The following is a 25099-nucleotide window of genomic DNA, read 5'->3' on the forward strand; positions in this document are numbered from 1 at the left end:
GTGTGTTGACTGTGAATAGTCGAATTATAAATGCCAGACATTCTGTCAAGGATGTGTATGGGGAGAGGGATGCTGCTAATGACAGCAAATGATTTGAATCCAATATAGCATCAAACTAGTGATTTGTCTAAAGTAGAAAAATAAACACTTAAGTTTTGCTATAGACCGGAGTCTTCTCAAGAGGATTGTGAACCACATATACAAATTATGGGTACAAGAAGAACTATGATTATGGACTCTTTCAAGTATAGGGATTAAGGCTGAAGGGAAGTAAAAGTATCAACCCCCAACTTGGAGGATAAGAGTCTGGCCCTTCTCCTGTGACTGCTCTGGCTTGGAAAGTCCTGCTGGTATAGATCATAGAAATGTGCAAGTTCCCCACCACGGCAGGGTGAAAATATCACTGGAAATGGGGGGGGGGGGTTTCCACGACTGGTGGTATCAATTAACTTGATGTGGCATGATGTGTTACTACCACAGTTTTACATCATTAATTTGATGCCACTAGCTACTTGAGAAAATAATAGTTTGTTAACTTGTTCATATGATACATAATATCTTACTTTACAAAATGCATTTACCACATAATTTCTTTGCATTAAAGGCTTTGTGTAAATCTACATCTAGGCATTAATTTTGATGGTTTAGTTGGTTGGTTGAGTGTATAGATCACTAGCCAGCAATCTGTGGATTTGAATCCCACTAGGTGTGGATGTTTATAAACGAATTTCATTGTTTTAGTATTAGTACCCATCTTTAGTACTAATACTTCTGGGTTGTAATTTTGCTACCTTTTATGGGGGGGGGGGGGATACATAAAAATCCTTTCACATTAGATAGTTGATTCGTCATTGAAGACAGACTGTTTCACTTGCAGTGTTGCCATCAGGACTTCTTAGTAAAGCTCACAGTAGTAAATTGCATTGTTACTTAGCTTGTTACCTTGTGCAAATATTAAAATAATTTGCTCTTAAAGTTGATTTGGTAATCTTCACAAATTTATAGTACATCTCATCAATGTGATGTTGTTTAGTTTGTACAACGTATGTTATTTGCTTTCATAAATAACCCTGATCCAAGAAAGTATACCCAGATTTATCTTTCTGTGAATTTTGTTCCTGTTAGAGGAGACTTAACACATGTTAACAAGTTCGCTGCCAACTACGAGTATACTCGTAGTTGGTAAACCAGCCACACAAGCCAGCTACGAGTATACTTGTATGATGCTTAGCACCGGCAACGAGATTACTGTATTGACCTTGAAGAAGTGAAAATGCTTGGCTTGTGGAGCTAGCATCAAAACTGTGTATTCTCATAGATGGTATATGCTCTGCACAAGCCAACTACGAGTATACTCGTATGACACTTACCGCCGGCAATGAGATTACCGTACTGACCTTGAAGAAGTGAAATTGCTCGGCGTACGAGAACAGACTATGCCGAAGTAGTGTGGCAGCGAACATGTTAACTGAAGACTGTAAAGACAATCTAAATCAAATGAACAAGTGTTTCATTAAATTTAGATTGTAAACATCAGTTTGTTAATTTCTTGTTCATATATGCATAAGGAATGCTTTTGTTTAGTTGATTATGGACAATGTCTGCATATCTGCAAATGTTATTTTATATTGCTATTTTGTCTTTGATTTGGTGCATGTTAATCCTCATTTTTTTTTGTTCTTAGGAATTTCTTATTTCAGCACAGCAGTCTATGGTTTCTGATTTAAATGTTGCTGTTCCTTTTTACAACAAAAGCATGTTACATGATGATAGTTTACATGACTTGGATCTTAGGCATGCCATTCAGTCTTTAGCATCTCATGTTGTATATGGTAAGTATAATATAATTTTTACTGTTATCAGTTTCTTATATTGTTAACACTTTTTCCTATTTTAGTATATAATGTATCTATGCAGTGTGCTAAATATTAGTTATTTCTTGTTAATTACTTCTAATTATATTATAGCTATATAATATAGCTAATTATAGCTATTCAGGATTCTCCTGATGTTTTTTTTTTCCTAGTGAAATAACACAGAAGTCATCATTTAATCTTGAATAGCTTGAATACTAACAAGTTTTCTGATAGTGTTTCTCAATATTGATCAAAATTTGTGCTCCAGAATTAACATCCAATCTGTATTATCTATGCAATCTTTTATACTTTTATGCTTACTTTTATACCAGCATCTGTCCTATCTTGTGTTCATGCAGTTTTCCTAGCCATTAGCTGCCTTTGAACACAGTCCTTGGAAAGGTTTAGAGAAACTGTGTGTGTGTGTATTCAATCTTGATATTTCTAGGGAATTTGATTGTCTAGCATAGAGACGTACTTACCACGCTACCATCGTATGGTCTACTTTCCTCTCTTTGTAATGGGTTCACTAGTTTCCTCTCTATTACATATTATGGCAGATAGTTTTCTCCTTTAAGATGTCTCCACCACTGCCAAAAGTCATTTAATAACTTTCGCTTGCTAATCTCAAATCCTGTCCAATTATTTCCTAATGGTAGTATACTCCATTCCTATTTTCATTCAACAAACCTTGTAGTGCTCATATATTTCAAGTTTCAAATCTTCCCTAACTAATTCTGTAAACATTGAATTGCCATTACCCACTAAGTCAAAAGCAAACTTATTAACTTCTCTGCAAAACACAGTCCTATTTTATTTCTTGAAAGAAAGAATAATCTGAGCTTGCCTCTAGACAAGATCACATTCCTCTTTATGGGCTGACTTGCATCTTTTGCCTTTTCTGATACAAATGCATTGCATTCATGTTTCCATGTGAGCCAATCCATAGAATATTATTCTCACATTTGAGGTAATTCACTAATCTCCTCCATTTAAAAAAAAAAAAAATGATACTGTCCAGAAGAAGGTAGTTTGGTTATTAAATGATCTTTTTCTCATAGACCCTACTCACTTTGATATGTGTTCTATTTCTGTAGTATTCTCATTCCATGGTATTTTCTGCTGAACATTCTGTCATCATTGTAAAAATAATGAGAACAGCTGTGTTCAATATCCATCCATCCATCTATCTGCAGTCCATCTTCTTCAAGCTTACTAAATCAACTTCTCATTTTCCTCTTTCATTCCATCTACCTTTTTTTTTTTTTTTTTGAATAGCCTTTCTCACAATTTTCCCCCCCATGCACTGGAAATTTCGTTACCCAAATGTCACTAATGTACCATTTTGCAATTTCTTGTGGGTTGGAATGATAATATAAATCACCTCCACTTACATGTTAAAAAAAGTTATATGGAAGAAGCTGGTCTCGTATAAAGTATTTGAATAGTACACTTGTTACCACTAGCTGCTTTGTCAAGACATGTAAGAGGAGGCTATTTCTATGAACATATTCTGTTTATATGTTTAAATATTTTTGAATCTCTCTCAAGTGGAACTTTTGGATTATAGAAACATTTGTCTAGATCAAGGATCGGCAAACTTTTGAGACGGAAGAGCCAAACCTGTCCCTCACAACAATTTAAAAATTATTTGAGAGCCATAAATATATTTTTACAAATAAGAAAAATTTAAAGTAATATTATAGTAAATTTATAGTAATATATAACAAGTTGTAATATTAATTATATCTTTATAAAATGAAGAAAAAATCACACAAAAAATTGCTCTCATTGGTTTTAATGAGTGTGAGCAATGAGCTAGCATTTCCTTAGAAAGTTTCTGTATGTCAGGTTTGTAACTAGTCGTATTTAATTTAAGGCACAATTCCAAGTTGGCATCGGTAATTTGGCTCCTCAATTTACATTTAATGAAATTCATGTTAGAAAACGATTGCTCACATAAATATGTAGACCCGAAGATACTGAGAACACCAAATGCAAAGAAGACCATTCTAAGTATTGAAAATCATTGAGTCTGCCTTCTGTAGTTCTTTTATAGCAGTCTGCTTGCGCTGTGAAATCAGACTGCATTTTTCTTTTTCCAGTTCTTCTATTTCAGTACCAAGACATACGAATTTGGAGCTCCATAAGTCTTTGCTTGTCAAGTCCAGCAATTGTATTTCAAAATTAGCTGTGTCAATATCAAACGGTGAAAAATTTAATTCCTTCACATTGTCATTAAGAGGATTTGTAATAAAAGCTAGAGTCACTTTATTATTTCTGAATTCCTGAAACCTTTGAAGAAAAGATTCTCCCATGTTTAAAACTGCTGTCTTGAAATAATCTTTGTTAATTGAGGGCATTGTTTTCTCGGCAATATTGAGACAAGTTTGGGAAATGAACTAAAGTTCCCCTCTCTAAATCTTCAGCGAACAGAATCAATTTCTTTTCAAATGAAATAACTTCCTCTAGCATTGAAAAAGTAGTATTTCCCTTGCCTTGTAATTTACAATTGAGCTGATTCAGTTGTGATGTAACGTCCACCATAAAGTACAATTTTTGCAACCACTGATCTGTTAATTCTGGATATTGAATATCCTTGTTGTTGAGGAATAGTTTGATTTCATTTATGCAAGATGCAAAATGCTTTAACATGTCACCTCTGGAAAGCCATCGAACCCTGTTATACTGGAGAAAATCTGAATACTCTCTCTCCATTTCACTTAGCAACTCTTTAAATTATCGATGATTAAGTCCCCTTGCTATAATGCTTTTGGTAATCTTAATTACCAATTTCTTCTGTAAATGTTTGTGAACAAAGTACTTTCTGGTGGAGTGTACAATGGAAAGTAATCACTTCGTGATAATTTTTCCTTTTAAAATTGAAACAAAACCCTTTTCGCTTCTGTCATACTTTTTGGACCATCGGTTACAATTGACACAATTTTATTAAGTGGGATATGATTTTTTTACATGCATTCAAGGACGGCATTTGCTATGTGCTTACCACGCGTTTGGCCCTTGAGTGGCAATAATCCCAGAAGTTATTCTCTTGGACCCTCAGATGATACATGCCGCACAAAAAGGGAAACTTGAGCTGTTTCCCGATGGAGTTATGATCCATCGAGTCGTTTCCGACTCCTGGCGACTCCACAAACATACTCTCCATTCCAATCTGTCCCTGACCATGTCTTTCAGAACCTCCAATAGCACTCCAGTTGCTTCTTTAATTCCATCCACCCATCTAATTCTTGCTCTTCCTCTTCTCCTGCTTCCATCAACTTTAGCAAGCGTCATCTTCTCCAGACTGTCATTTGCTCGGATAATATGTCCAAAGTATGACAATTTCTGCTTGATGATCATAGCTTCAAGGGAGCAATCTGGCTTTATTCTGTCTATCACTGATTTATTGATTTGCTTTGCAGTCCATGGTATTCTTAGTAAGCATCTCCAAACCCATAATTCAAATGCATCTATCTTCCTTCTTTCACTCTTTCTCAGGGTCCAACTTTCACATCCATACAGCACCACAGGGAATACCATTGCTTTCACGATTCTGATTTTTGTTGTGAAGCTAGTAGCTTTATCTTTAAAGATCTTGCTTAAATTTGTCATTGCGTTTTTTCCGAGTAATAATCTTCTTCTAACTTCTTCGGTACAATAACCATCTTTATCAATTCGCAATCCTAGGAATACAAAATTGTTAACTGCTTCCATTTTCTCCCCATCTACTTCAAAATCATTAAGTTCACATGTTGCCATAACTTTTGTCTTTTTGAGGTTAAGTTTAAGACCATATTTAGCACTTTCTTCTTTAACTTTCATAATAAATACCTTCAAATCTTCTTTGCATTCTACTGGCAAGGTGGTATCATCTGCATACCTCAAATTATTAATATTTTTTCCACCAATTGTAATTCCAACTGGAGACTCCTCCAGCCCTGCCATTCTTAAAATGTATTCACTGTACAAGTTAAACAGGTACGGAGATAAAATACATTCTTGTCGCACCCCTTTACCTATTGTAAAATACTCAGTTTCTCCAAGATCTGTTCGGACAGTAGCTTCTTGTTCATAATAAAGATTTCTCAGAAGGATAATGAAATGCTCTGGGACTCCTATTGTTCTTAATACATTCCACAGTTTCACATGATCTACTGAGTCAAAAGCCTTGCTGTAGTCAAGGAAACAAAGGTAGACATTCTTTTGATATTCCTGTGCTTTTTATATTATCCATCTCACATTGGCGATTTGATCTCTTTCCTCTCCTTTTCGAAATCCTGCCTGTTCATCTAGCATTTCTCTCTTCATGAATGGTTCCAGTCTTTTGTGAATGATCTTAAGTAAGACTTTACTTGCATGAGAAATCAGTGCTATAGTTCTGTAATTTTCACACTCTCTTGCATCGCCTTTCTTCAATAAAGGTATATAAATTGATTTTTTCCATTCCCTAGGCCAGAGTTTCTCAAACTGTGTTCTGTGGAACACTGGTGTTCCGCGAGAAGTTCTGGAATTTGTCATTTTAGTTTTCTAAGCAACTTTCATGAATAAATATTTTATAGTAGAAATATTCTGAGGAGAATAATATTCGTGAATAAATCGAAAAGCTCAGACCTAGAATGCCTAATAACATCTTTGTATCGTTAATTTTCACACGTTGAAAACTTTCAACGTTTGGGAAAGGGAATACCGCTGTTTATGACGGGTCATAAAAATTCCCTAGAAGTGGATTATAACAATGGGTGGCATATCCTCTGTTCTCAAAACTGAAGGAAATGGCATCTGCGTAGCAAATGTCAGTGACCAAGTGGCATATTTTTAAACATGGAAATAGTCAAGAATTATCGTTAATTTTCACACATCGAAATCTTTCAACAATCGGGAAAGAGAATACCACTGTTTATGACCAATCATAAAAATTGCCTTCAAGCCGATTACAATAATTGGCGGCGTGTTCTCAAAACTGAACGAAATAACATCTGTATTGCAAATGTTAGTGACCAATCAGCAAGGAAGTATAAAGAAAATTTTTCCACTGAAATTGAAGATAAAGGTAGTCTGTATCCGGTTCTCAAATCTAGTAATACTGAATACTTTCTTCGCAAGTTCGTATTGCAGTGTGTAAGTGCTTGTTCTGAAACTGGGGTGCCGTGATTTTTTTAAAACTAATAGGAATACAGATTTAAATTCTAATATGAATAAGAGACAAGGCACTTTGTTTAATTTTGTTATTAAGAAATCTCTTATTGAAGGTGTTTGTGACTGAACAGATAGCGAGTCATCCACCTCAAGTCTACAAAGATCTCCAGGATGTATAAAAGGAGGGGAAAACTACCAGCATGCAAGGAGAAAAAGTCTGCATTCACTCATAAGTACTTATAAAAATATTATAAATATATTTGGTGATCAGAATGGGATATGTCAATGAAAATCAACACAAATTAATTTAATGATGGTTTATTGATGCTTCAGTTAAATCAGTTAAAACATCAATTAAATTAAACTTTAATTGATGTTTATTTAATTATTAATTAATAATAAAATATCAACTAAATTACCAAGATGTTCCGTAAAAATTTCCAGATTTGTGAAATGTTCTGTCCTAGAAAAAGTTTGAGAAACCCTGCCCTAGGCCATGTAGTTGTGATCCAAATTCGCTGACATAGAGCTGTTAAAATTTTAACTGCCTCTTCTCCCAGGGCTTTGAGCAGCTCAATGGGTATTCCATCTCTTCCTGGTGCTTTCTTACTGGATAGCTGTTGCAGTGCCCACCTCACTTCACTCCCCAGTGGTACTGGCTCCTGTGTATAATCCTGCTCTTCAAATTTCTCAGTAATTTTGGAGTCCTTTCTATAAACGGCTTCTGTATATTCTTTCCATCTTTCTTTGATGTCTGCAGCTTCTGTAAGATACCCTTTGTGTTTACTTTTCAATATTGTCACCTTGGCACTAAACTTCCCTGTTAGTTCTCTGATCTTTATGAAAAGATCTCTTGTTTTGGTCTTCTATTTGTTGGCATTCCTGGTTAAAGTATTTTTCCTTGTCTCTTCTGGCTTGTCATTGAAACTCTGCATTCAAATGCCATACTTCCTACAAATTTCCTGTGGCCTTCATTTTCCTCCTTTCCTGAGCAATTTTGATGGCATCTTCTGACAACCATTTGGACTTCTTCTTCTTACAAACTGTTGGAATATTCTTCTTTGCTTCTGTTTTAATTATATCTTTAACTCTTCCCATAGTTCATCTGGTTCTCTTTTACATAAATTGAGTGTGTTGAATCTGTTCTGTATGCTAATATTGTATTCAGCTGGTATGTTTCCAACATCATATCTGATAGACATTTGTGTTGTTTTCAGTTTCCGTAGTTTCACATGTATCGTAGCCACTAATAACTGATGGTCTTTTCTACAGTCTGCACCTGGAAAAGTCTGATAGACTGAATTGCACTTCTCCATCTTTTTTGTCCAAGTATATAGTCAATTTGATATCTGTGTGTACAATCTTCTTTTGTGCTGTTTAAAGCAGGTGTTAGGAACAAACAAAGAATTCTCTGCACAAAACTCAAATAGTCTCTTCCCTGCAGTGTTACGAATACCTAAACCAAAACGACCTCTTATTCCTTGTTCCTCAGTCTCCCACTTTGCATTCCAATCTCCAATAAGTAGCCATAAATCTCGCTTTGTGCTGCATCTATCATCTTGTAACTTGCCATAAAATTCTTCAATGTCTTCTTCTGATGTCTGTAGTAGTTGCATAAACTTGAATGATAGTCATATTCATTGGATGTCCACTCACTCTGAGAGAAATGATTCTGTCACTCACTGGATTTAAACCAATACATACCTAGCCATCTTTTTCCTGAGTAAGAAAGTAAGAAAATACTCCATATTTTCGACTTGTCTCACGTCTTGAGTAATACAACATATTACTCAAGACGTGAGTAATATGTTGTATTAACATCTTGAGTAACATATTACTCAAGACCTGACTGAAAATGGCCCATTCCTGTCCATCTAAGTTCACTTATTCCCAATATATTCAGCTTACCTTGGTTCATACTTCTAACATTCCACATTCCAATCCTGTGGTTATTTTTGTGAAACAGGGAGCCTACCTTTTCCAACCAGCAACATCCGTGACAAAGCTTCCTTTCGGGTTTGACCTGAACACATCATAAAAACTAGTTCTACTTGTGGAATCCCTCTGTTCTTCCCCAGTTGCATGTTGGATGCCTTCAGGCCCGGGGGTCTTGCCATCCAGCACCATATCGTACTTTCTCATTTTTGGCATGTTCATGGAATGTTCTTGGCAAGGTACAGAAGTAGTTTGCCATTGCCTTCCTATGGAATATTTTTCGACTTTCCAATCTAGATCCGCACTGTTCTGTGAAAACGGGGGAAGCTCTGGAAGGATGTGACTTTTCGCCACGCAGTCCGGTCTTGGTAAAGAAGAGGCTAGGTCTCTGTAATAGAGATGTATTGCGCATATCTTTACCCTGGAATAATTCCCTGTAAATAAAATTATCGCTTACCCCTGTTATAAAAATACATTATATAAAAAGAAAATAAAAGGAACTAGTGATTATTCAAAATAATAAATGACAATAATTAGAAAATATAATAAAAATAAATCTCACCAGTAACACGTTTTATTGTAACAGTTGCACATGAAATAAAACATGCCACAGTAAATCGCGACCGTCAACATTTCTAAATATAATAAAACCAATATTATTTATTTATATATAAATAATTAAAATATTTGTCTTTATTATAATAATAATAATAATTGTCACCTTGCCTTTATCACCTTAATGCAGTTTCTGGATGCACCCAGCCAAAAGAGAATACTAAGTTGCAGAAACAGCAAAGCTACATGGACTCTGCTTTCACATTTTGCCATGGCCAATGTTGCCTTGCCCAGTAGTGGGCATCCATGCGCTTACTTATTAGTCACTTTGTTGCTCTGCAAATGACCCCAGATGTCGAGGCACCCTAAAACCTAATCCTAATTAGTCACCATTATGTGAATAAAATCCTTTAAAAATTTTATAAATGAAACTATGATAGTTTTATTTTCATTTTCAATTTTACTTCAACGCCACATGTACGTACCCAAAGAGCCGCATGTGGCTCGCGAGCCACAGTTTGCCGACCCCTGGTCTAGATCTACTTTGTACATCTTGTTGAATTATAGTCACAGCTCTGTTATCCAGTAAGCATTAACACTAAAGATTTTCTGTGGGATTCAAAATATGAGCAGTAAGGTTATTTACATTGCAAAGAAAGATTGTAATTACGCAACCTCCATATCTCAGATAACAGTAGTGTCCTTTGGATGGAAAGACCTTGGTTTGAATCCCATCTAAGCTGTAAAGAAACTTTATAAGAGCTTTTCAATTGAAAGTGTGTTTGCCTGCCTTATAATTAAAGTTGTTGTTTTTTATAATCCTACAATACAAAACCTGGCTAGAGATTAACTGCCAGAGACAACAAGCTATGTGAAGACAGGAATAATTCCACTTTTTTAAGATGAATTAGGTTTCTCTAAAGCCATCATGGGGAGATGAGATGACACTATGAACACCTTTGACACATTGTCAGTTGCTCACCACCAAACAATGTTTACTCTTTTTTTCTTTATAATTATCATCTTAATACCATAAAACTATGTTTTTGTGAAAGAATTCAGTGAACCAAATTTATCCTATCACTGTCATGTTTCAACAACAAGAGTCCCAAGAACTAATTATCCTGTCCATGAAAGTTTGTGGATAGAATGAATAGTACTAATGCATATAATACATGAGTCCCTATAGCAGACTTGTTGAGACTGATGAAACAGGTCTTTACATTTTCTCTTATTCACTGCAAGAAATTTAATGGTGGTCCCATCTATGTGCACACAATAATTATTAGATGTGAATACCCAAGAATGTATTGCCAGCTGAATGTATTGACATTCAGTGCTTTAGCTTTATCTCGCACCAAGCTTTCACTTGCTTTCTTTGGATCATTATTTCCTCACTAATCCTTGGCACTTTAGTCAGCTATTCCTCATGTACTGTTAGGAGTATGCAGGATACTATGATAGAACAATATGATCATGTGTTAATTTTATTTTTTTTTCTGAATTGATCTGTTATTTCACAGTCTCCAATATACGTTGTTCTTAATCAAACACTTCTTTTGCTAACCTTTCCTGTTTTATACTATTTAAATTACATACATCCTTAGAGTAGCTCCATCACACATTCTTGACTGCTAAGAATGTTAGTTTCTAGTATCTTCATTTTTAGTATTCTGCTATTTTATCCATAGATAAAAATCAGCTGAAGACTGTCTCTCATTAATTTCCTATTTACTGTTTATGGCTAATTTCTGGCTTATTTCATATAAATCGATTCATCACACTTCCCAGTATACTAGTTTTGTTATTCTGTTATCTATTTCCATATTCACTTTTGCCTATTGTAAAAACTGTGGCGCATAAACAACTAAAATATTTTACTTGTTTTCTTTGTGTTCCATGTTCCTGTCTATTTTCATAAATTCATCATCATCATCAAATTCCTGCCATGTACCCTCAAGGGGTGTACAGGATATGGATAGTACTACATGAAAAATTTACATCATTACCAACTTCCTATCTACAATTTTCCTCCAAATCAGCCTGTTACTTGTCAAGACTCCAACATTACCAGAGCTTATATTTCTATCGTCTAAGGCACTTTGTGCCGTATCAATCCACCTATATCTTGGTCTTCCTCTGGGTCGTTTTCCTGCCAACTTGGCAGAGAACACTTGTTTTGCTAATCTTTCTTCGCCCATTCTGTTTAAATGACCATACCACCTGAGATTAGCTCTGCTAACGCATTCCTGGATGCTGACAATGTCAAGTTCTTTCCTAATATTCTCATTTTTAATACGATATTGCCATTGATGCCATCTGTTCACGCCTCTAATCTTTCTCAGCAGTCATATATCTGCGGTCTCTAGTCTTTGGTCAAGTGTTTTACTTCTTACCCAGCTTTCAGATCCATAAGTTAAAACTGGTTTGAACACTGTCTTGTATACAGCTAATTTAGTCTTCCGACTAATTTCTCTCTTATTCCATATGAATTTATTCAGTTGACTTCCTACCATACCAGCTTTGTTGATTCTGTTGTCTATTTCTATATTTAATTTACCATCTTCACTAAAAATCGTGCCTAAGTAGCTGAAACATTTTACTTGTTCCACAGGTTCTCCATTCACAACACAGTTGACATTTTCAATGATTCTGCCTATTTTCATTGTCTTTGCCTTTTTATTGCTGACCTTCAATACCATATCTATTACAACAGTTATTCAATTTAGTCAGGGAATCTTGCAGAGTTGTAGCAGATTTATTTAGAAGTATAACATAACCCGCATAAAGCAAAGAGCTGACATTAACATCTCCAATTTTGATATCATGTTTAATACCACTTTCCTTCATAATGTGATCCATATAGATAATGAATAACAGAGGGGATAATGTACATCCTTGTCTCACACCAGATTTAACATTAAACCATCTTCCTGTACTTCCTTAAATTCTAACTGCTGACTTACAACTCAAATAAAGACTAAGTATTGCTTGATATAATGCCCCATTGACACCATATAACTGCAGCGTATTGAATAGCTTCTCTCTTGGCACCTTGTCATATGCCTTTTCCAAATCGACAAAACTTAAATACAGATCTTTGTTATATTCCCATGATTTCTCTACTATTTGTCGTAAAGGGAAGATCTGATCCTGACAGCCTCTATTTGACCTGAATCCAGCTTGTTCTTCACCAAACCTTTCTTTCACAATTCTTCTCAACCGTTTCTCAAATATACTTGCATATCTTAAGTATAAAGAGCTAATAAGCTTCATTTCGGCAATGAAAACATTACTTAAGTTAAGGGGATATTAAATCCCACATAGTTTTAAAGAGCGAATAAGAAACTCAAAGATTGGAATCAGAGAGTTTCTATTGCACTACGTGCTAGGGTCACTTGCATTTGCTCACACCAGTGGTTGCCGATACTTTATAGTTTTATATATTCATGAAGAAACTCATTGATTCCAATCTTTGAGTTTCTTATTCAGTTTTAAAACTTTGTGGGATTTAATATCCCCTTAATTTAAGTAATGTTTTCATTGCCGAAATGAAGCTTATTAGCTCTTTATACTTAAGTAACTTAATGGTTGCACCTGTTTAGAAACTCGTATCGCAGAGTATGTAAGTTCTTTTCGCTATACACTTTGGTATTAGGTCTACCTACTCACTGATGAGGCCTTAAAAAAGGCTGAAACCAGTCTGGGGAGTGACCTCCCAATCATAATGTAATAACAGCATACATTTCCTAGGAAATGTGTTTTTACATTATGGAAAATACCTAAGAATAGCGATCAGAATTTACCAACTTTGCTGCGAGTCTTCCGGTATTGCACTACGTGCTAGGGTCACTTGCATTCGCTCACGCCAGTGGTCGCCGATACTTTATAGTTTTACTATATTCGGTAAGAAACTCTCTGATTCCAATCTTTGAGTTTCTTATTCGGTTTTAAAACTATGTGGGATTTAATATCCCCTTAATTGAAGTAATACTTGCATATATCTTACCAGGAACACTCAATAGGGATATACCTCTGTAATTCAGTTTTATTTCCCTTTTTATATATAGGTATTATGAGAGCTCTACTCCAATCATTGGGAATTCGTCCCTCTGTCCAGGCATTCTGAACTCTGCAGTGCAGCCACTGTAAGACTTTTATACCACCATACTTCAGCATTTCTGGTCAAATATCATCTACTCCTGCTGCTTTTCCACATTTAAAGCTTTGAATGCTTTTTCTACTTCAAGTATGGATATGTATTGCTGACTGCATATCTGGTCTGGTCACTGCGCTGTCATCACTGCTTGTTTCATTTAGCAATTTTTCAAAGTAATTACTCCATACTTCAAGGATATCTTTTTCTCCCATTTTCATTTCACCTTTATCATCTCTAACTCCTTTTACAGCACTCTTTCCTCCATTCCTAAGCTTCTTCAATAACCTCCAGAATATTTTGCCACCTTTTTGATATTTATTTTCTATGTTCTTGCCAAAGTCCTCCCATGACTTTTATTTAGCTAGTTTTACACACTGTTTAGCTTTCTTACATTTGTCTATGTATTCAATAACAGCACAAGATGACTTATTTGCCAGGAACTTTTGATATGCTTTCTTCTTTTCCTTCACTGCCTCTTTAACTTCCTGTGTCCACCATGGAGTTCTAATTTTTCTATCCTTGCAGACAACTTCACCAAATGACTCTCTAGCTGAATCAATCAGGGTTTTCTTCAAGGCTTACCACTGAATCTCCAAGGTTTGGTTCCTGTTCTCAAACTCTTTCATTTTTCTTTCAATAATGTTTGTCTATTTTAGTCTACAGTTCACATCTGAGAGCTGCTCAACTTTTATTCTTTTTAAAACTGTCTTACATGTCATTCTTTTCAATTTGAAATTCAATTTTATCCTGCTCAAGACTAAATAGTGATCACTTCCAATTTTAAATCTTCTGTACACTCTTGTGTCCTGCACCGGGGAGAAAATATCACTATCAACAATAACATAGTCAATGAGACTTTTGTTATTCCTTGCCTCTTTTCTCCATGTGAATTTGTGCACGTTTTTATGTTGGAACATGGTGTTAGTAATAACCAGTCCATGTCCTGAGCAGAAATCCAACAGGTACTTGAAATTATTATTAGCTTTGCTCTTTTCTCCAAAATTTCCCAAAACATTTTTGTATGTCTGACAATTACTTTCTACTCTGCTATTTAGATCCCCAACAAGGACCAACTTTTCCTTTTTCATTGTGTCAGTAGCTTTCTCCAGAGCCTCAAAAAATTCCTCCACTTCTACCCCAGTAGAACCTTCTGTTTGACTATAGGCACAAATAAGTCTCATTGTCCAGTTCCCCATTCTGATATTTGCCCAAATCACTCTACTTGACACTGCCTGCCATTCAAGAAATTAGCCTCGTATTTTGTGTTGAATACTATGGCCACTCCTTCTTTTCCTTGACTGTCATTTCCTGAATATAACATTTTGTATTTATTGCTCAGAAAGATCTCACCAGTTTTTGTCTTTTTTGTTTCAGTCACCCCTATTATGTCTATCTGGTACTTATCTAATTCCTCTGCTAGCTCCATTTCTTTGCCATTCAGGCTTCTTATGTTGATAGTACCGATCTTTAACTCTGGTGATGTTGAGTTGAGGTGTGGTTTCAGATTTGTTCCAGTAGCTGACTTTTCACTGTTTGGCCCGGTTCCCTGGCAAAAACAACGGGGGCCTTGTTTAACCGGGCTACGCCCCAGCTGGCATGAAATTTTGTCATGTTGTACCATCGTTTTGTATTTTGGTTTAACCAATAGGAATAAAATTTGGTCGGCTAAATCCCAAATTGCCAGCCCATCCTTGTTCGTTCAGTATCCAGGTAGATACCCAACAGGGTGCACCACGAGAAGGTGAGGATAGGACATTAGGTCAGAAGCCCTGGTCGGTTCTCTGCATTCCTTTAAAGGCTATGTGGAGGTCTCCTCTCAGTTATACAGCTTTGACCTTTAAGCACCCCTTTTCATAAATTTTATCTTTTATTGTTGATTTTTCATGCTAAATTTGTTACAGCAATTGTACTGCTTTTATTTTGAAACATAATATCATCTGTATAAAGTAGAACTTAGGGTAAAGTCCTTAATTCTGATATTGGGTTTAATGTCACTTTCCTATATGAGTCACATAGATGATAAATAACATTGGAAATATCGTGCACTATTTATTATGTTACACATATTTTATGATTTCTGTCTTTTAAGTATAATCTATGTAATGGTCGTATGTAATGTCTGATTTACACTATACAGTTGAACAATATTTCTTTTACATCCTAGTGAAATAATATTTGGTTTACAGATGAAGTATTTATAAAATTTATTAACTCTACCAACTAGTTTCACCACACTTTAACTGTTGGCATCTTCAGGGTACTGACATATAGGCTTAAAACAATCTCACAGTTATGAGTAACTGTAAAACTTACAAGAATAATTACAAATAAAATAGCATCGAACGTGATTGAAACATGTATCGCATGTGCCAAGTTAGCTAGCTGTTGCTAAGGAACTTCCTGTAGTTTGTGTTAAAGTTCATTTCTTGTATTTTTAGAGATCTAAATAGAGTTTTCCATATCTCTGGGAATATAAAACCTTGATTTCTGTTAAAGTTAACAGTAGAGCGAGCGACTGTGGCTGCTTCTTTGAAAATTCTTGAATGGTAGTTTTCCTCTATGTAAGGGGAACAGCTTTTGTTCCACTCGATGACAAGGTTAGTTGTATAGAAATGAGACGATAGGCCAGAAAGTCCTGTCTGTTGTTTTTTACGTCGCCAATGTGCTCCTTTTGTCTGATTTCTAGGCTTCTTGAAGTCTGTCTGATGTAACTTGAGCCACATGAGCATGGAATATTATAAATACCAGTATATTTATAGAAGGAATGGTTACCTTTTGGAGATCTAAGTAGTTTACGAATAGTTTCTATTGGTTTGAATGTTACTCTTATTTTGTGTGGTTTGAGGAGGCTGGTGAGTTTGTTAAAGATGCCACTTACAAAAGGAATTGCAGTAGTTTTTATATATTGAATATCTTCCTGTTCTCTTTGTGGGGGTTCAGAGAAAAGGATTTTTTTGACTAGTCTTCTTGGATAGCCCTTCAATTACAGATTGTTAGAAATTAATGTTAACTCATCTTGAAGGGTCTCGTTGTCTGTTGTGATGCTAATAGCTCTTTTCTTTAACACATAAACTCAGCATATACAATGCTGAGTTTATGTGAGATATGGTGAGAGGAGCTGAAATGTAGGTAGCGTCCTATATTGGTTGGTTTCCTGTAAACTGATAGATTTTTGCTGCCATCAATTTGTTTTTTGATTAAGATGTCTAAAAACAGGAAACCTATTTTTAAACATCTTAAATGTCTAAAATCAGGCAAAAGGAGCACATTGGCTACGTAAAAAAAAAAAAAAAAAAAAAAAAAAAAAAAAAAAAACAGACAGGACATTTCTGGCCTATCGTCTCATTTCTCTACAACTAGCCTTGTCATCAAGTGGAACAAAAGCTGTTCCCCTTACATAGAGGAAAACTACCATTCAAGAATTTTCAAAGAAGCAGCCGCAGTCGCACGTTCTACTGTTAACCTTAACAGAAATCAAGATTTTATACTCCCAGAGATATGGAAAAACCTAATTAGATCTCTAAAAATACAAGAAATGAACTTTAACACAAACTACAGGAAGTTCCCCTTAGCAACAGCTAGCTAACCTGGTACATGCGATACGTGTTTCACTCACGTTCGATGCTATTTTATTTGTAATTATTCTTGTAAGTTTTACAGTTACTCATAATTGTGAGATTGTTTTAAGCCTATATGTCAGTGCCCTGAAGATGCCAACAGTTAAAGTGTGGTGAAACTAGTTGGTAGAGTTAATAAATTTTATAAATACTTGATCTGTAAACCAAATATTATTTCACTAATTCATATGATCAAAAAAATAAACCTTCATTATTTCTTTTACATCTTATTGTGTGCCTTTTCTAGATTTACATAACTTATATTCAAGGCTAACTAAAATTGAGAGGGACATGATGAACAAATATGTTTGCATCAACCTTATTCTGGAACATTCAGTAGGGAGAGTTCAGTATAATTTTCAGTTTTACCTGTTTTATAGATAAGTTCTATAAGAGATTTACTCCATTCATTTAGCATTCAACCTTCTGATCAAGCATCCTGAAATATATAGGGTAGTCACTGTAATAGTGCCTTATTTAGCCTTTTTCGGTTGAATATCATCTAATTCAGTTGCACTTCCATGTGTCGGGTTTTTAATAGCTTCTTATACCTCAACTGTGTTGTATATGTATAAACAAGCAGACTGGGTTATGTAAAGCTGTCATAATCAAATTCCTGATATATACTCTTGGTGGGAGGGGGTACTCATCTATCGATAACTACTATGAGAGCTCTATTCTAGTCATCTAGAGTTTAACTCTCTAATCAAGCCTTCTGAATTATGCAATGTAGCCACTGTTGAACTTTTATTCCTATGTATTTGGCATGAGCATTTTTGGTTGAATGTGATCTATTCCAACTGCCTTTCTACATTTTCGATTTTTGATGGTGTTTGTTACTTCAAATATTGATATATATGAGGGTGGTCTGAAAAGTTCTCGACCTCGACCATAGATGGCAACACTATTAGCAAGATTTTTTTTTCTAAGTTGGTACATCTGTCATAAGCATCCATGTAAAATTGCAAGTCCTTCTATCAAGTATTTTTTTTATATACAGCAGCAGAAGTGTTGTCTGTATCCCTTGAAATGGATAAAATTGAGTGTCGTGCGATTATAAAATTCTTTGTCAAAGAAGGTTTAATGTCAAAGGAAATTCATTCGAAGTTCATAAAAGTTTATGGGCATGGGCTGAAATGGACTGCTGAGTTTAAATGTGGTCGTACCAGCCTTCAAGATGATCCGCATGAAGGACGTCCAAAAAGTGTAACAATACCAGAAATCATTGATCAAGTGCACAATATGGTATTGGATGACTGATGAGTCAAAGTGCATGAAATTGCTGAGACTATAGGCATTTCAAAAGAACGTGTAGGACATATTTTACATGAAGAATTGCAAATGAAAAAACTTTGCACAAGATGGGTGCCACGCTTGCTCACAGCAGATCAAAAACGCTCGCATGAAAATCTGTGAACAGTGCTTGGATCGTTTTAACAAGAATAAAACTGATTTTGTGTGTCGATTTATTACTATGGATGAGACTTGGATTAACCATTACACATCAGAATCCAAACAGCAGTCAAAACAGTGTTCAGTGCCAAAGAAGACAGTTGTTTCCATCATCAGGAAAGGTCATGGCATTGGTGTTTTGGAATGCTAAAGGCATTTTGTTTATTAATTATCTTGAAAAGGGTAAAACAATAACCAAGGAATATTATTCCGATCTTTTAACCAGACTGGATGAAAAAATTCGTGAGAAAAGATCCAGTTTGCAGAAGAAAAAAAATCATCTTTCATTAGGACAATGCACCTGCCCACAAAAGTGTTTTGGCAATGGAAAAATTAAGGGATCCGCACTATGAATTGTTGGAACATCCACCCTATTCCCCAGATTTGGCTCTCTCTGATTTCTATCTCTTCCCAAAACTAAAACTCTTCCTCGAATCAAGAAGTGATTGCTGCTGTAGAGGGGTAAGATCTGGGTAGATCCAGATCTACCCAGATTTTACCGTGAACCATATGTATTAAATAAATGTATAGTCTTAAGGGAGATTATGTTGAAAAATAAAAATAATTTTAAAATTATAAATTTGTTTTTTGATTGTTAGGCTGAGAACTTTTCAGACCACCCTCATATCTTACATCAGCCACTTAGGTAACACTTTTTAGAACCATCTGTTTGTGTTCAGTTGCCATTATGTGTTCTCCTACTGAAGATGCCTTACAATACTTAGGCAAAAACTTCTACACTAATAAAACATATTACGTGAGTTTAATAGAACATGAGATAAAATAAAACATATTATATTTTATAATATGGTTTATTATAAAACTAACTACTCGGCCAACCCGGACGGCCTGGTTGGCCGAGTAGTTAGCGTATCCGCTCTCCAGCCAAAAGGCTGTGGGTTCGAATCCTGCTGTGGGCTTGGATGTTTGTGATTGTCTGTGAAAATACTAGTGGTGGTGGTGGTGGGCGGTAGATGGCATTGGTGTAGTTGTAGTTTATTGTAGTTGGTAGATTGTGGGTGGTGGAGATAGAGTTTTAGAGTAGATGCCCTTCCCCAATGAGTCTTTGGACTCCCTGGAAGTGTCAAATAATAATAATATCCAGTATTATAATTATTTTAAATTACTTTGCTTGAAAACAACTGTCATTAATGTTTAGCATTAAATATTATAGCTGCTCTTTCCTATGCTTAAAACTTTTTTTTTTTTAAAAAAAAAATTAACACAGGAAGTTTACTGATTTACGTTTGAGAATTAACTTGAAGGCATCAAATTTTGTTCGTAACAGTAGCAGTATGCACCGGCCTTCATATTTTATGGTTTTAGTATAGCTGTCAAAATAGACAGATCATAAAAGTAATAGTTTGAGGTACAATAAATTATACTGCATATTACTGCTTGAAGAGCCAAAAAAACGTAGGTTCATCTAAAATTTTGCAGCCTCATATTCTGTTGTTAAACTAAATTTATCAAAATTCAAGCAAAATTATATTGAAAATCTCTGTAAATGTATTTACAAGATTTCAACAACCCGCATACTGCCTTATCACTGCTACACATTGTTTTGGTTAGTCTTGTATTTCTGTCAGGAGTCTTTTTTGATGTTTGATGAGTCATTTTACATCGACAGAAACCTCATTAATGGTGGTGAAGTTTTCCCCAATGTAGTGGCATTTTTAGCACTGTTGACTTATTGTGTTGAATTATGTGAAGGATGAAACAAGCATGTGTACATGCATGTGCACGCGCACACACACGTATTTGTGTATTTGTAAATGCCATAGAATAAGCATTTGGTATGTCTCTGATGAAGCAGTAGATTTCATGGATGATTATGATGTATGTATATATATATGTGTATGGATATTTCTGTTTTTAATTGATCTGTTATACTTTTGCAGATGCTTCAAATTCAACTACACTTATGAGTACCAATCTTCTTGCTTTTCTCCTTTTAACGAAACACAGAAAGGTAAAAATCATATTTTGAGACCTTTTTTTTTGTTATTATACAAAGTTGTATGCAATATTGTATTGCTGATGATAATACTTTCTTTTATGAAAACTAAAATTTATATATAAAAATAAAGTATAAATCCAAAACTTTTTCATTCTACCTGCACACTTCTTTGCTGTTTATATATGTTATGGCCAAAACCCAAAATGTATGTTTGAAATAAATTATCTTAAATATTTAATTTGGAATATGAACTGTATCTTTATAATTATCACTCATAGGCTTCACTTATTGAAGCTAATTTTCCATAGCCTGTTTCTTTTCATATGTGTATTCAGAAAGAAGCTTCTTACTTGTAAGAAGTACTTGTAACAGTGTTTCATGTGGCATTGAATTTGAAGCCATCTAGTGTGAGGTGGAATCTAACAAGATCAATTACTTAGTGTGGTGTTGTTACAGACCTAGTGGATCGGTTGCTAGTGATGAAGAAATGCATCACCAAATAGAGACAATGGGTGCAAAAAGAGTATTCATAATGGAAGACGTTAATTATTCAAGTATTGATTGTGTAGCAGTAAAATCTCATGAGAAAAATGAAACTGAATTTATTGAGCTTTTGCAAGACAACTTCCTCAAACAGCATGTGACAAGTGGAACTAGGTCACAGATTGTTGGATTTGACTATTGTGTCAAAGAGTGTTTCAGTTAAAGATGTAACTATTCTGCCTCCTGTTGGTGACAGTGATCATGCAGTACTCACTTGGGAAGTGACTAAATTTATGAATGTTCCATTCATAAAAGGTTACATGCTGAATTATAAAGCAGAAAATTATGACAAACTGATGAATTCAGTGGGATGGTATGTTGCTAGAAGGGAAGAATATCAGCAGTACATGGGAAGCATTTAAAAAAAAAAACTTAAATGATGCCATATCAGTATGTGTTCCGAAGTTTGAAGAATAAGTAGGGTAGGAGTCAAATGGATGTGTAATCTTATTAAGCAAGAGATTCATAAGAAAAAGATGATGTGGAAGGAATACTGTTTGCATAAGGATGATGTTCGTTTTGAAAATTATAAGCATCAGGCTAGAATAGTCACAGCTGTTTTACAGAAAGCTAACTCTGAGTATGAAAAGAAACTGGATTCAGAAACTAAAGATAACCTATGAGAATTCTATTGATATGCTGGAAGTAGAAGGAGAAATGAATATGAAAAAATAACCCTTCTGAATGAAGACAGTGTGAGAGTAACAGATGCAGTAGAGGTTGTTTAACTAATGAGTGCACATTTTGCTAAAAGCTATCAACCTGTGTATGAAATATTGAGTTCACTACTACATCTTCACTGAATGAAGAAACTCAGATGTATGAAGATGAGGTATTAGAGCTGTTGTACAAACTGAATAACAATTCAGTAATAGGGACTGATGGGATATCAGTATGGGTGCTGAAAGTGTTCAGCTGAACTGGCTATTCCTTTGACCAGGATATATAATTTGAGTCTCAGAACAGGGAAGATTCTGCAGGAATGGAAAGAATGTATGGTAATCCCCTTGCACAAGGGTAGTGCAAAGATCAGTGTATCCAACTATCAACTAATCAGTATCTTGGGGGTGGTGGTGAAGATTTTAGAAAAATGGTTAGGGCTCACATTCAGAAATGGGTTGACAGTGAATCTACTTTGCAATGAACAACATGGGTTTACTAAGGAAGGGAAGGTCATGTTTTAGCAACTTGTTCCATTCTGTAATATTGTTACCATTGAATTAGAAAAGGGGAATGGATACATCATGATACCTTTGGATTTTACTAAGGTTTTTGACAGAATACAGCATGGAATTTCCAAGGACAGCATGTAAAAACATTGAATCAGTTCGAGAAATGTTCAAAGAGGATCCAACATCATCGGTTAGGGAGGATATGACTGAACATATCCAAGACATCAGATTACAGAATTTTGCATTCAGTGCCAAATGAAATTCAATGAAAAAGCCCTATCACATCCAATTGTTGCATGGAGAAGAAGAATGGCAAAGGGGGTTCTGTAAAGTAAATGTGTGGCTTGGAAAATTAATGAACATTACTTTTTTGCAGAAGCAGCAGTCACAGGAACTGTGTATGTACCTTGATATGCTTCAACAATATCAAGTGAAATCATTTCAAGAAATATAAAAAATTGAAAGTGTAATGTTTCAGCAGGATGGAACACCATGTCATTGCACTCGAACTGTCCTGGAATACCTCAATTAAGTGCCTTCTGAAATGATGTGTGGGCATGGGGGGGGGACCTACACCTTGGATGGCCATTCATGTGTGGTCACACACAGACCAGTTCTTTTGAACTTATTTGCCAGTGTAGTTAATTGCAGCTCTATGAAATCTGCTTGAAAAGCTTTGTCTAATTTCACATTGCATTCCTTTGATGCGGGATATTATAACAAAATATTCGCTCTTGAACATTTTCATGAGTTACGGGTCTCAGAAAAAAAAAACATTAAAAAAAATTAATGAAAATTATAAAAACATCTGACACATTACAAATATTTGTTTTATGTAAAAAAGAATGAGTTACGGGTCTCAGAAAAAAAAAACATTAAAAAAATTAATGAAAATTATAAAAACATCTGACACATTACAAATATTTGTTTTATGTAAAAAAGAATAAACATTTTTGTTATAATGATATTTATTTGACAATCATGCTGTTTCACCAAAATATGCAGTGACTTTTGGGGTACCTTGTATAATGCATTTTTTAACTTTAAATATACAACTCACAAATAACATTATTAAAGAGAAGTATATTTTTCCTCTCCAGAAGAGCTATAGAATAAAGTTCTGACTCCACTTTAATTATATGCTATTTTATCTTAATAGATCATTTACTAAAAGATAATTTTCTTCAAACCATCATCATCATCAATTTCCTGACACGTACCCTCTAGGAGTGTACAGGATATGATAGTACTACATGAAAAATTTACGTCATTACTAACTTCCTATCTACAATTTTCCTTCAAATCATTCTGTTACTTGTCAAGACTCCAACATTACCAGATCTTATATTTCTATCGTCTAAGGCACTTTGTACCGTATCAATCCACCTATATCTTGGTCTTGCTATGGGGCGTTTTCCTGCCAACCTGGCAGAGAACACTTATTTTGCTAATCTTTCTTCGCCCATTCTGTTCAAGTGACCATACCACCTGAGATTAGCTCTGCTAATGCATTCCTGGATGCTGACAATGTCAAGTTCTTTGATAATATTCTCATTTTTAATACGATATTGCCATTGATGCCATCTGTTCACGCCTCTAATCTTTCTCAGGACTCTCTATCTGCAGTCTCTAGTCTTTGGTCAAGTGTTTTACTTCTGACCCAGCTCTCAGATCCATAAGTTAAAACTGGTTTGAACACTGTCTTGTATATAGCTAATTTAGTGTTCCGACTAATTTCTCTCTTATTCCATATGAATTTATTCAATTTACTTCCTACCATACCAGCTTTGTTGATTCTGTTGTCTATTTCCATATTTAATTTACCATCTTCACTAAAAATCATGCCTTAGTAGCTGAAATGTTTTACTTGTTCCACAGGTTCCCCTTTCACAAAGCAGTTGACATTTTCAACAATTCTACCTATTTTCATTGTCTGTCTTTTTAATGCTGACCTTCACACCATATCCATTACAACAGTTATTCAATTTAGTTAGGGAATCTTGCAAACTTGGCAGACTTATTTAGAAGTATAACATCGTCTGCATAAAGCAAAGAGCTGACATTAACATCTCCAATTCCGATGTCATGTTTAATACCACTTTCCTTCATAATGTGATCCATATAGATAATGAATAACAGGGGGGATAATGTACATCCTTGTCTCACACCAGATTTAACATTAAACCATCTTCCTGTACTTCCTTCAATTCTGACTTACAACTCAAATAAAGACTAAGTATTGCTTGATATAATGTCAAATCGACACTATATAACTGTAGCGTATTGAATAGCTTCTCTCTTGGCACCTTGTCATATGCCTTTTCCAAATCTACAAAACTTAAATACAGATGTTTGTTATATTCCGATGATTTCTCTACTATTTGTCGTAAAGTGAAGATCTGATCCTGACAGCCTCTATTTGACCTGAATCCAGCTTGTTCTTCACCAAGCTTTTCTTCCACAATTCTTCTCAACCATTTCTCAAGTATACTTGCATATATCTTACCAGGAACACTCAATAGGGATATATCTCTGTAATTCTCACATTCAGTTTTATTTCCCTTTTTATATATAGGTACTATGAGAGCTCTACTCCAATCATTGGGGATTCGTCCCTCTGTTCAGGCATTCTGAACTCTGCAGTGCAGCCACTGTAAGACTTTTATACCACCGTACTTCAGCATTTCTGGTTGAATATCATCTACTCCTGT

General features: G+C 35.0%; 1 protein-coding gene across 4 annotated transcripts in view; it reads left to right on the forward strand.

Moving 5' to 3' along the window:
• LOC150110513 (glycerol-3-phosphate acyltransferase 1, mitochondrial-like) overlaps positions 1–25099 on the forward strand; it is a 297539-nt gene that overhangs the window by 210625 nt on the left and 61815 nt on the right. For all 4 annotated transcript variants that reach the window (XM_090394365.1, XM_090394374.1, XM_090394356.1 and 1 more), the window contains exons 14-15: positions 1685–1832; positions 20615–20685. In XM_090394365.1, the coding sequence (XP_090250491.1) occupies positions 1685–1832; positions 20615–20685 (219 nt within the window). The remainder of the gene's footprint in view (positions 1–1684; positions 1833–20614; positions 20686–25099) is intronic.

Source organism: Typopeltis vanoorti, chromosome 1, assembly GCF_054136105.1.
Source record: "Typopeltis vanoorti isolate ZY-2024b chromosome 1, IOZ_Tvanoo_1.0, whole genome shotgun sequence".
NCBI lineage: Eukaryota > Metazoa > Arthropoda > Arachnida > Uropygi > Thelyphonidae > Typopeltis > Typopeltis vanoorti.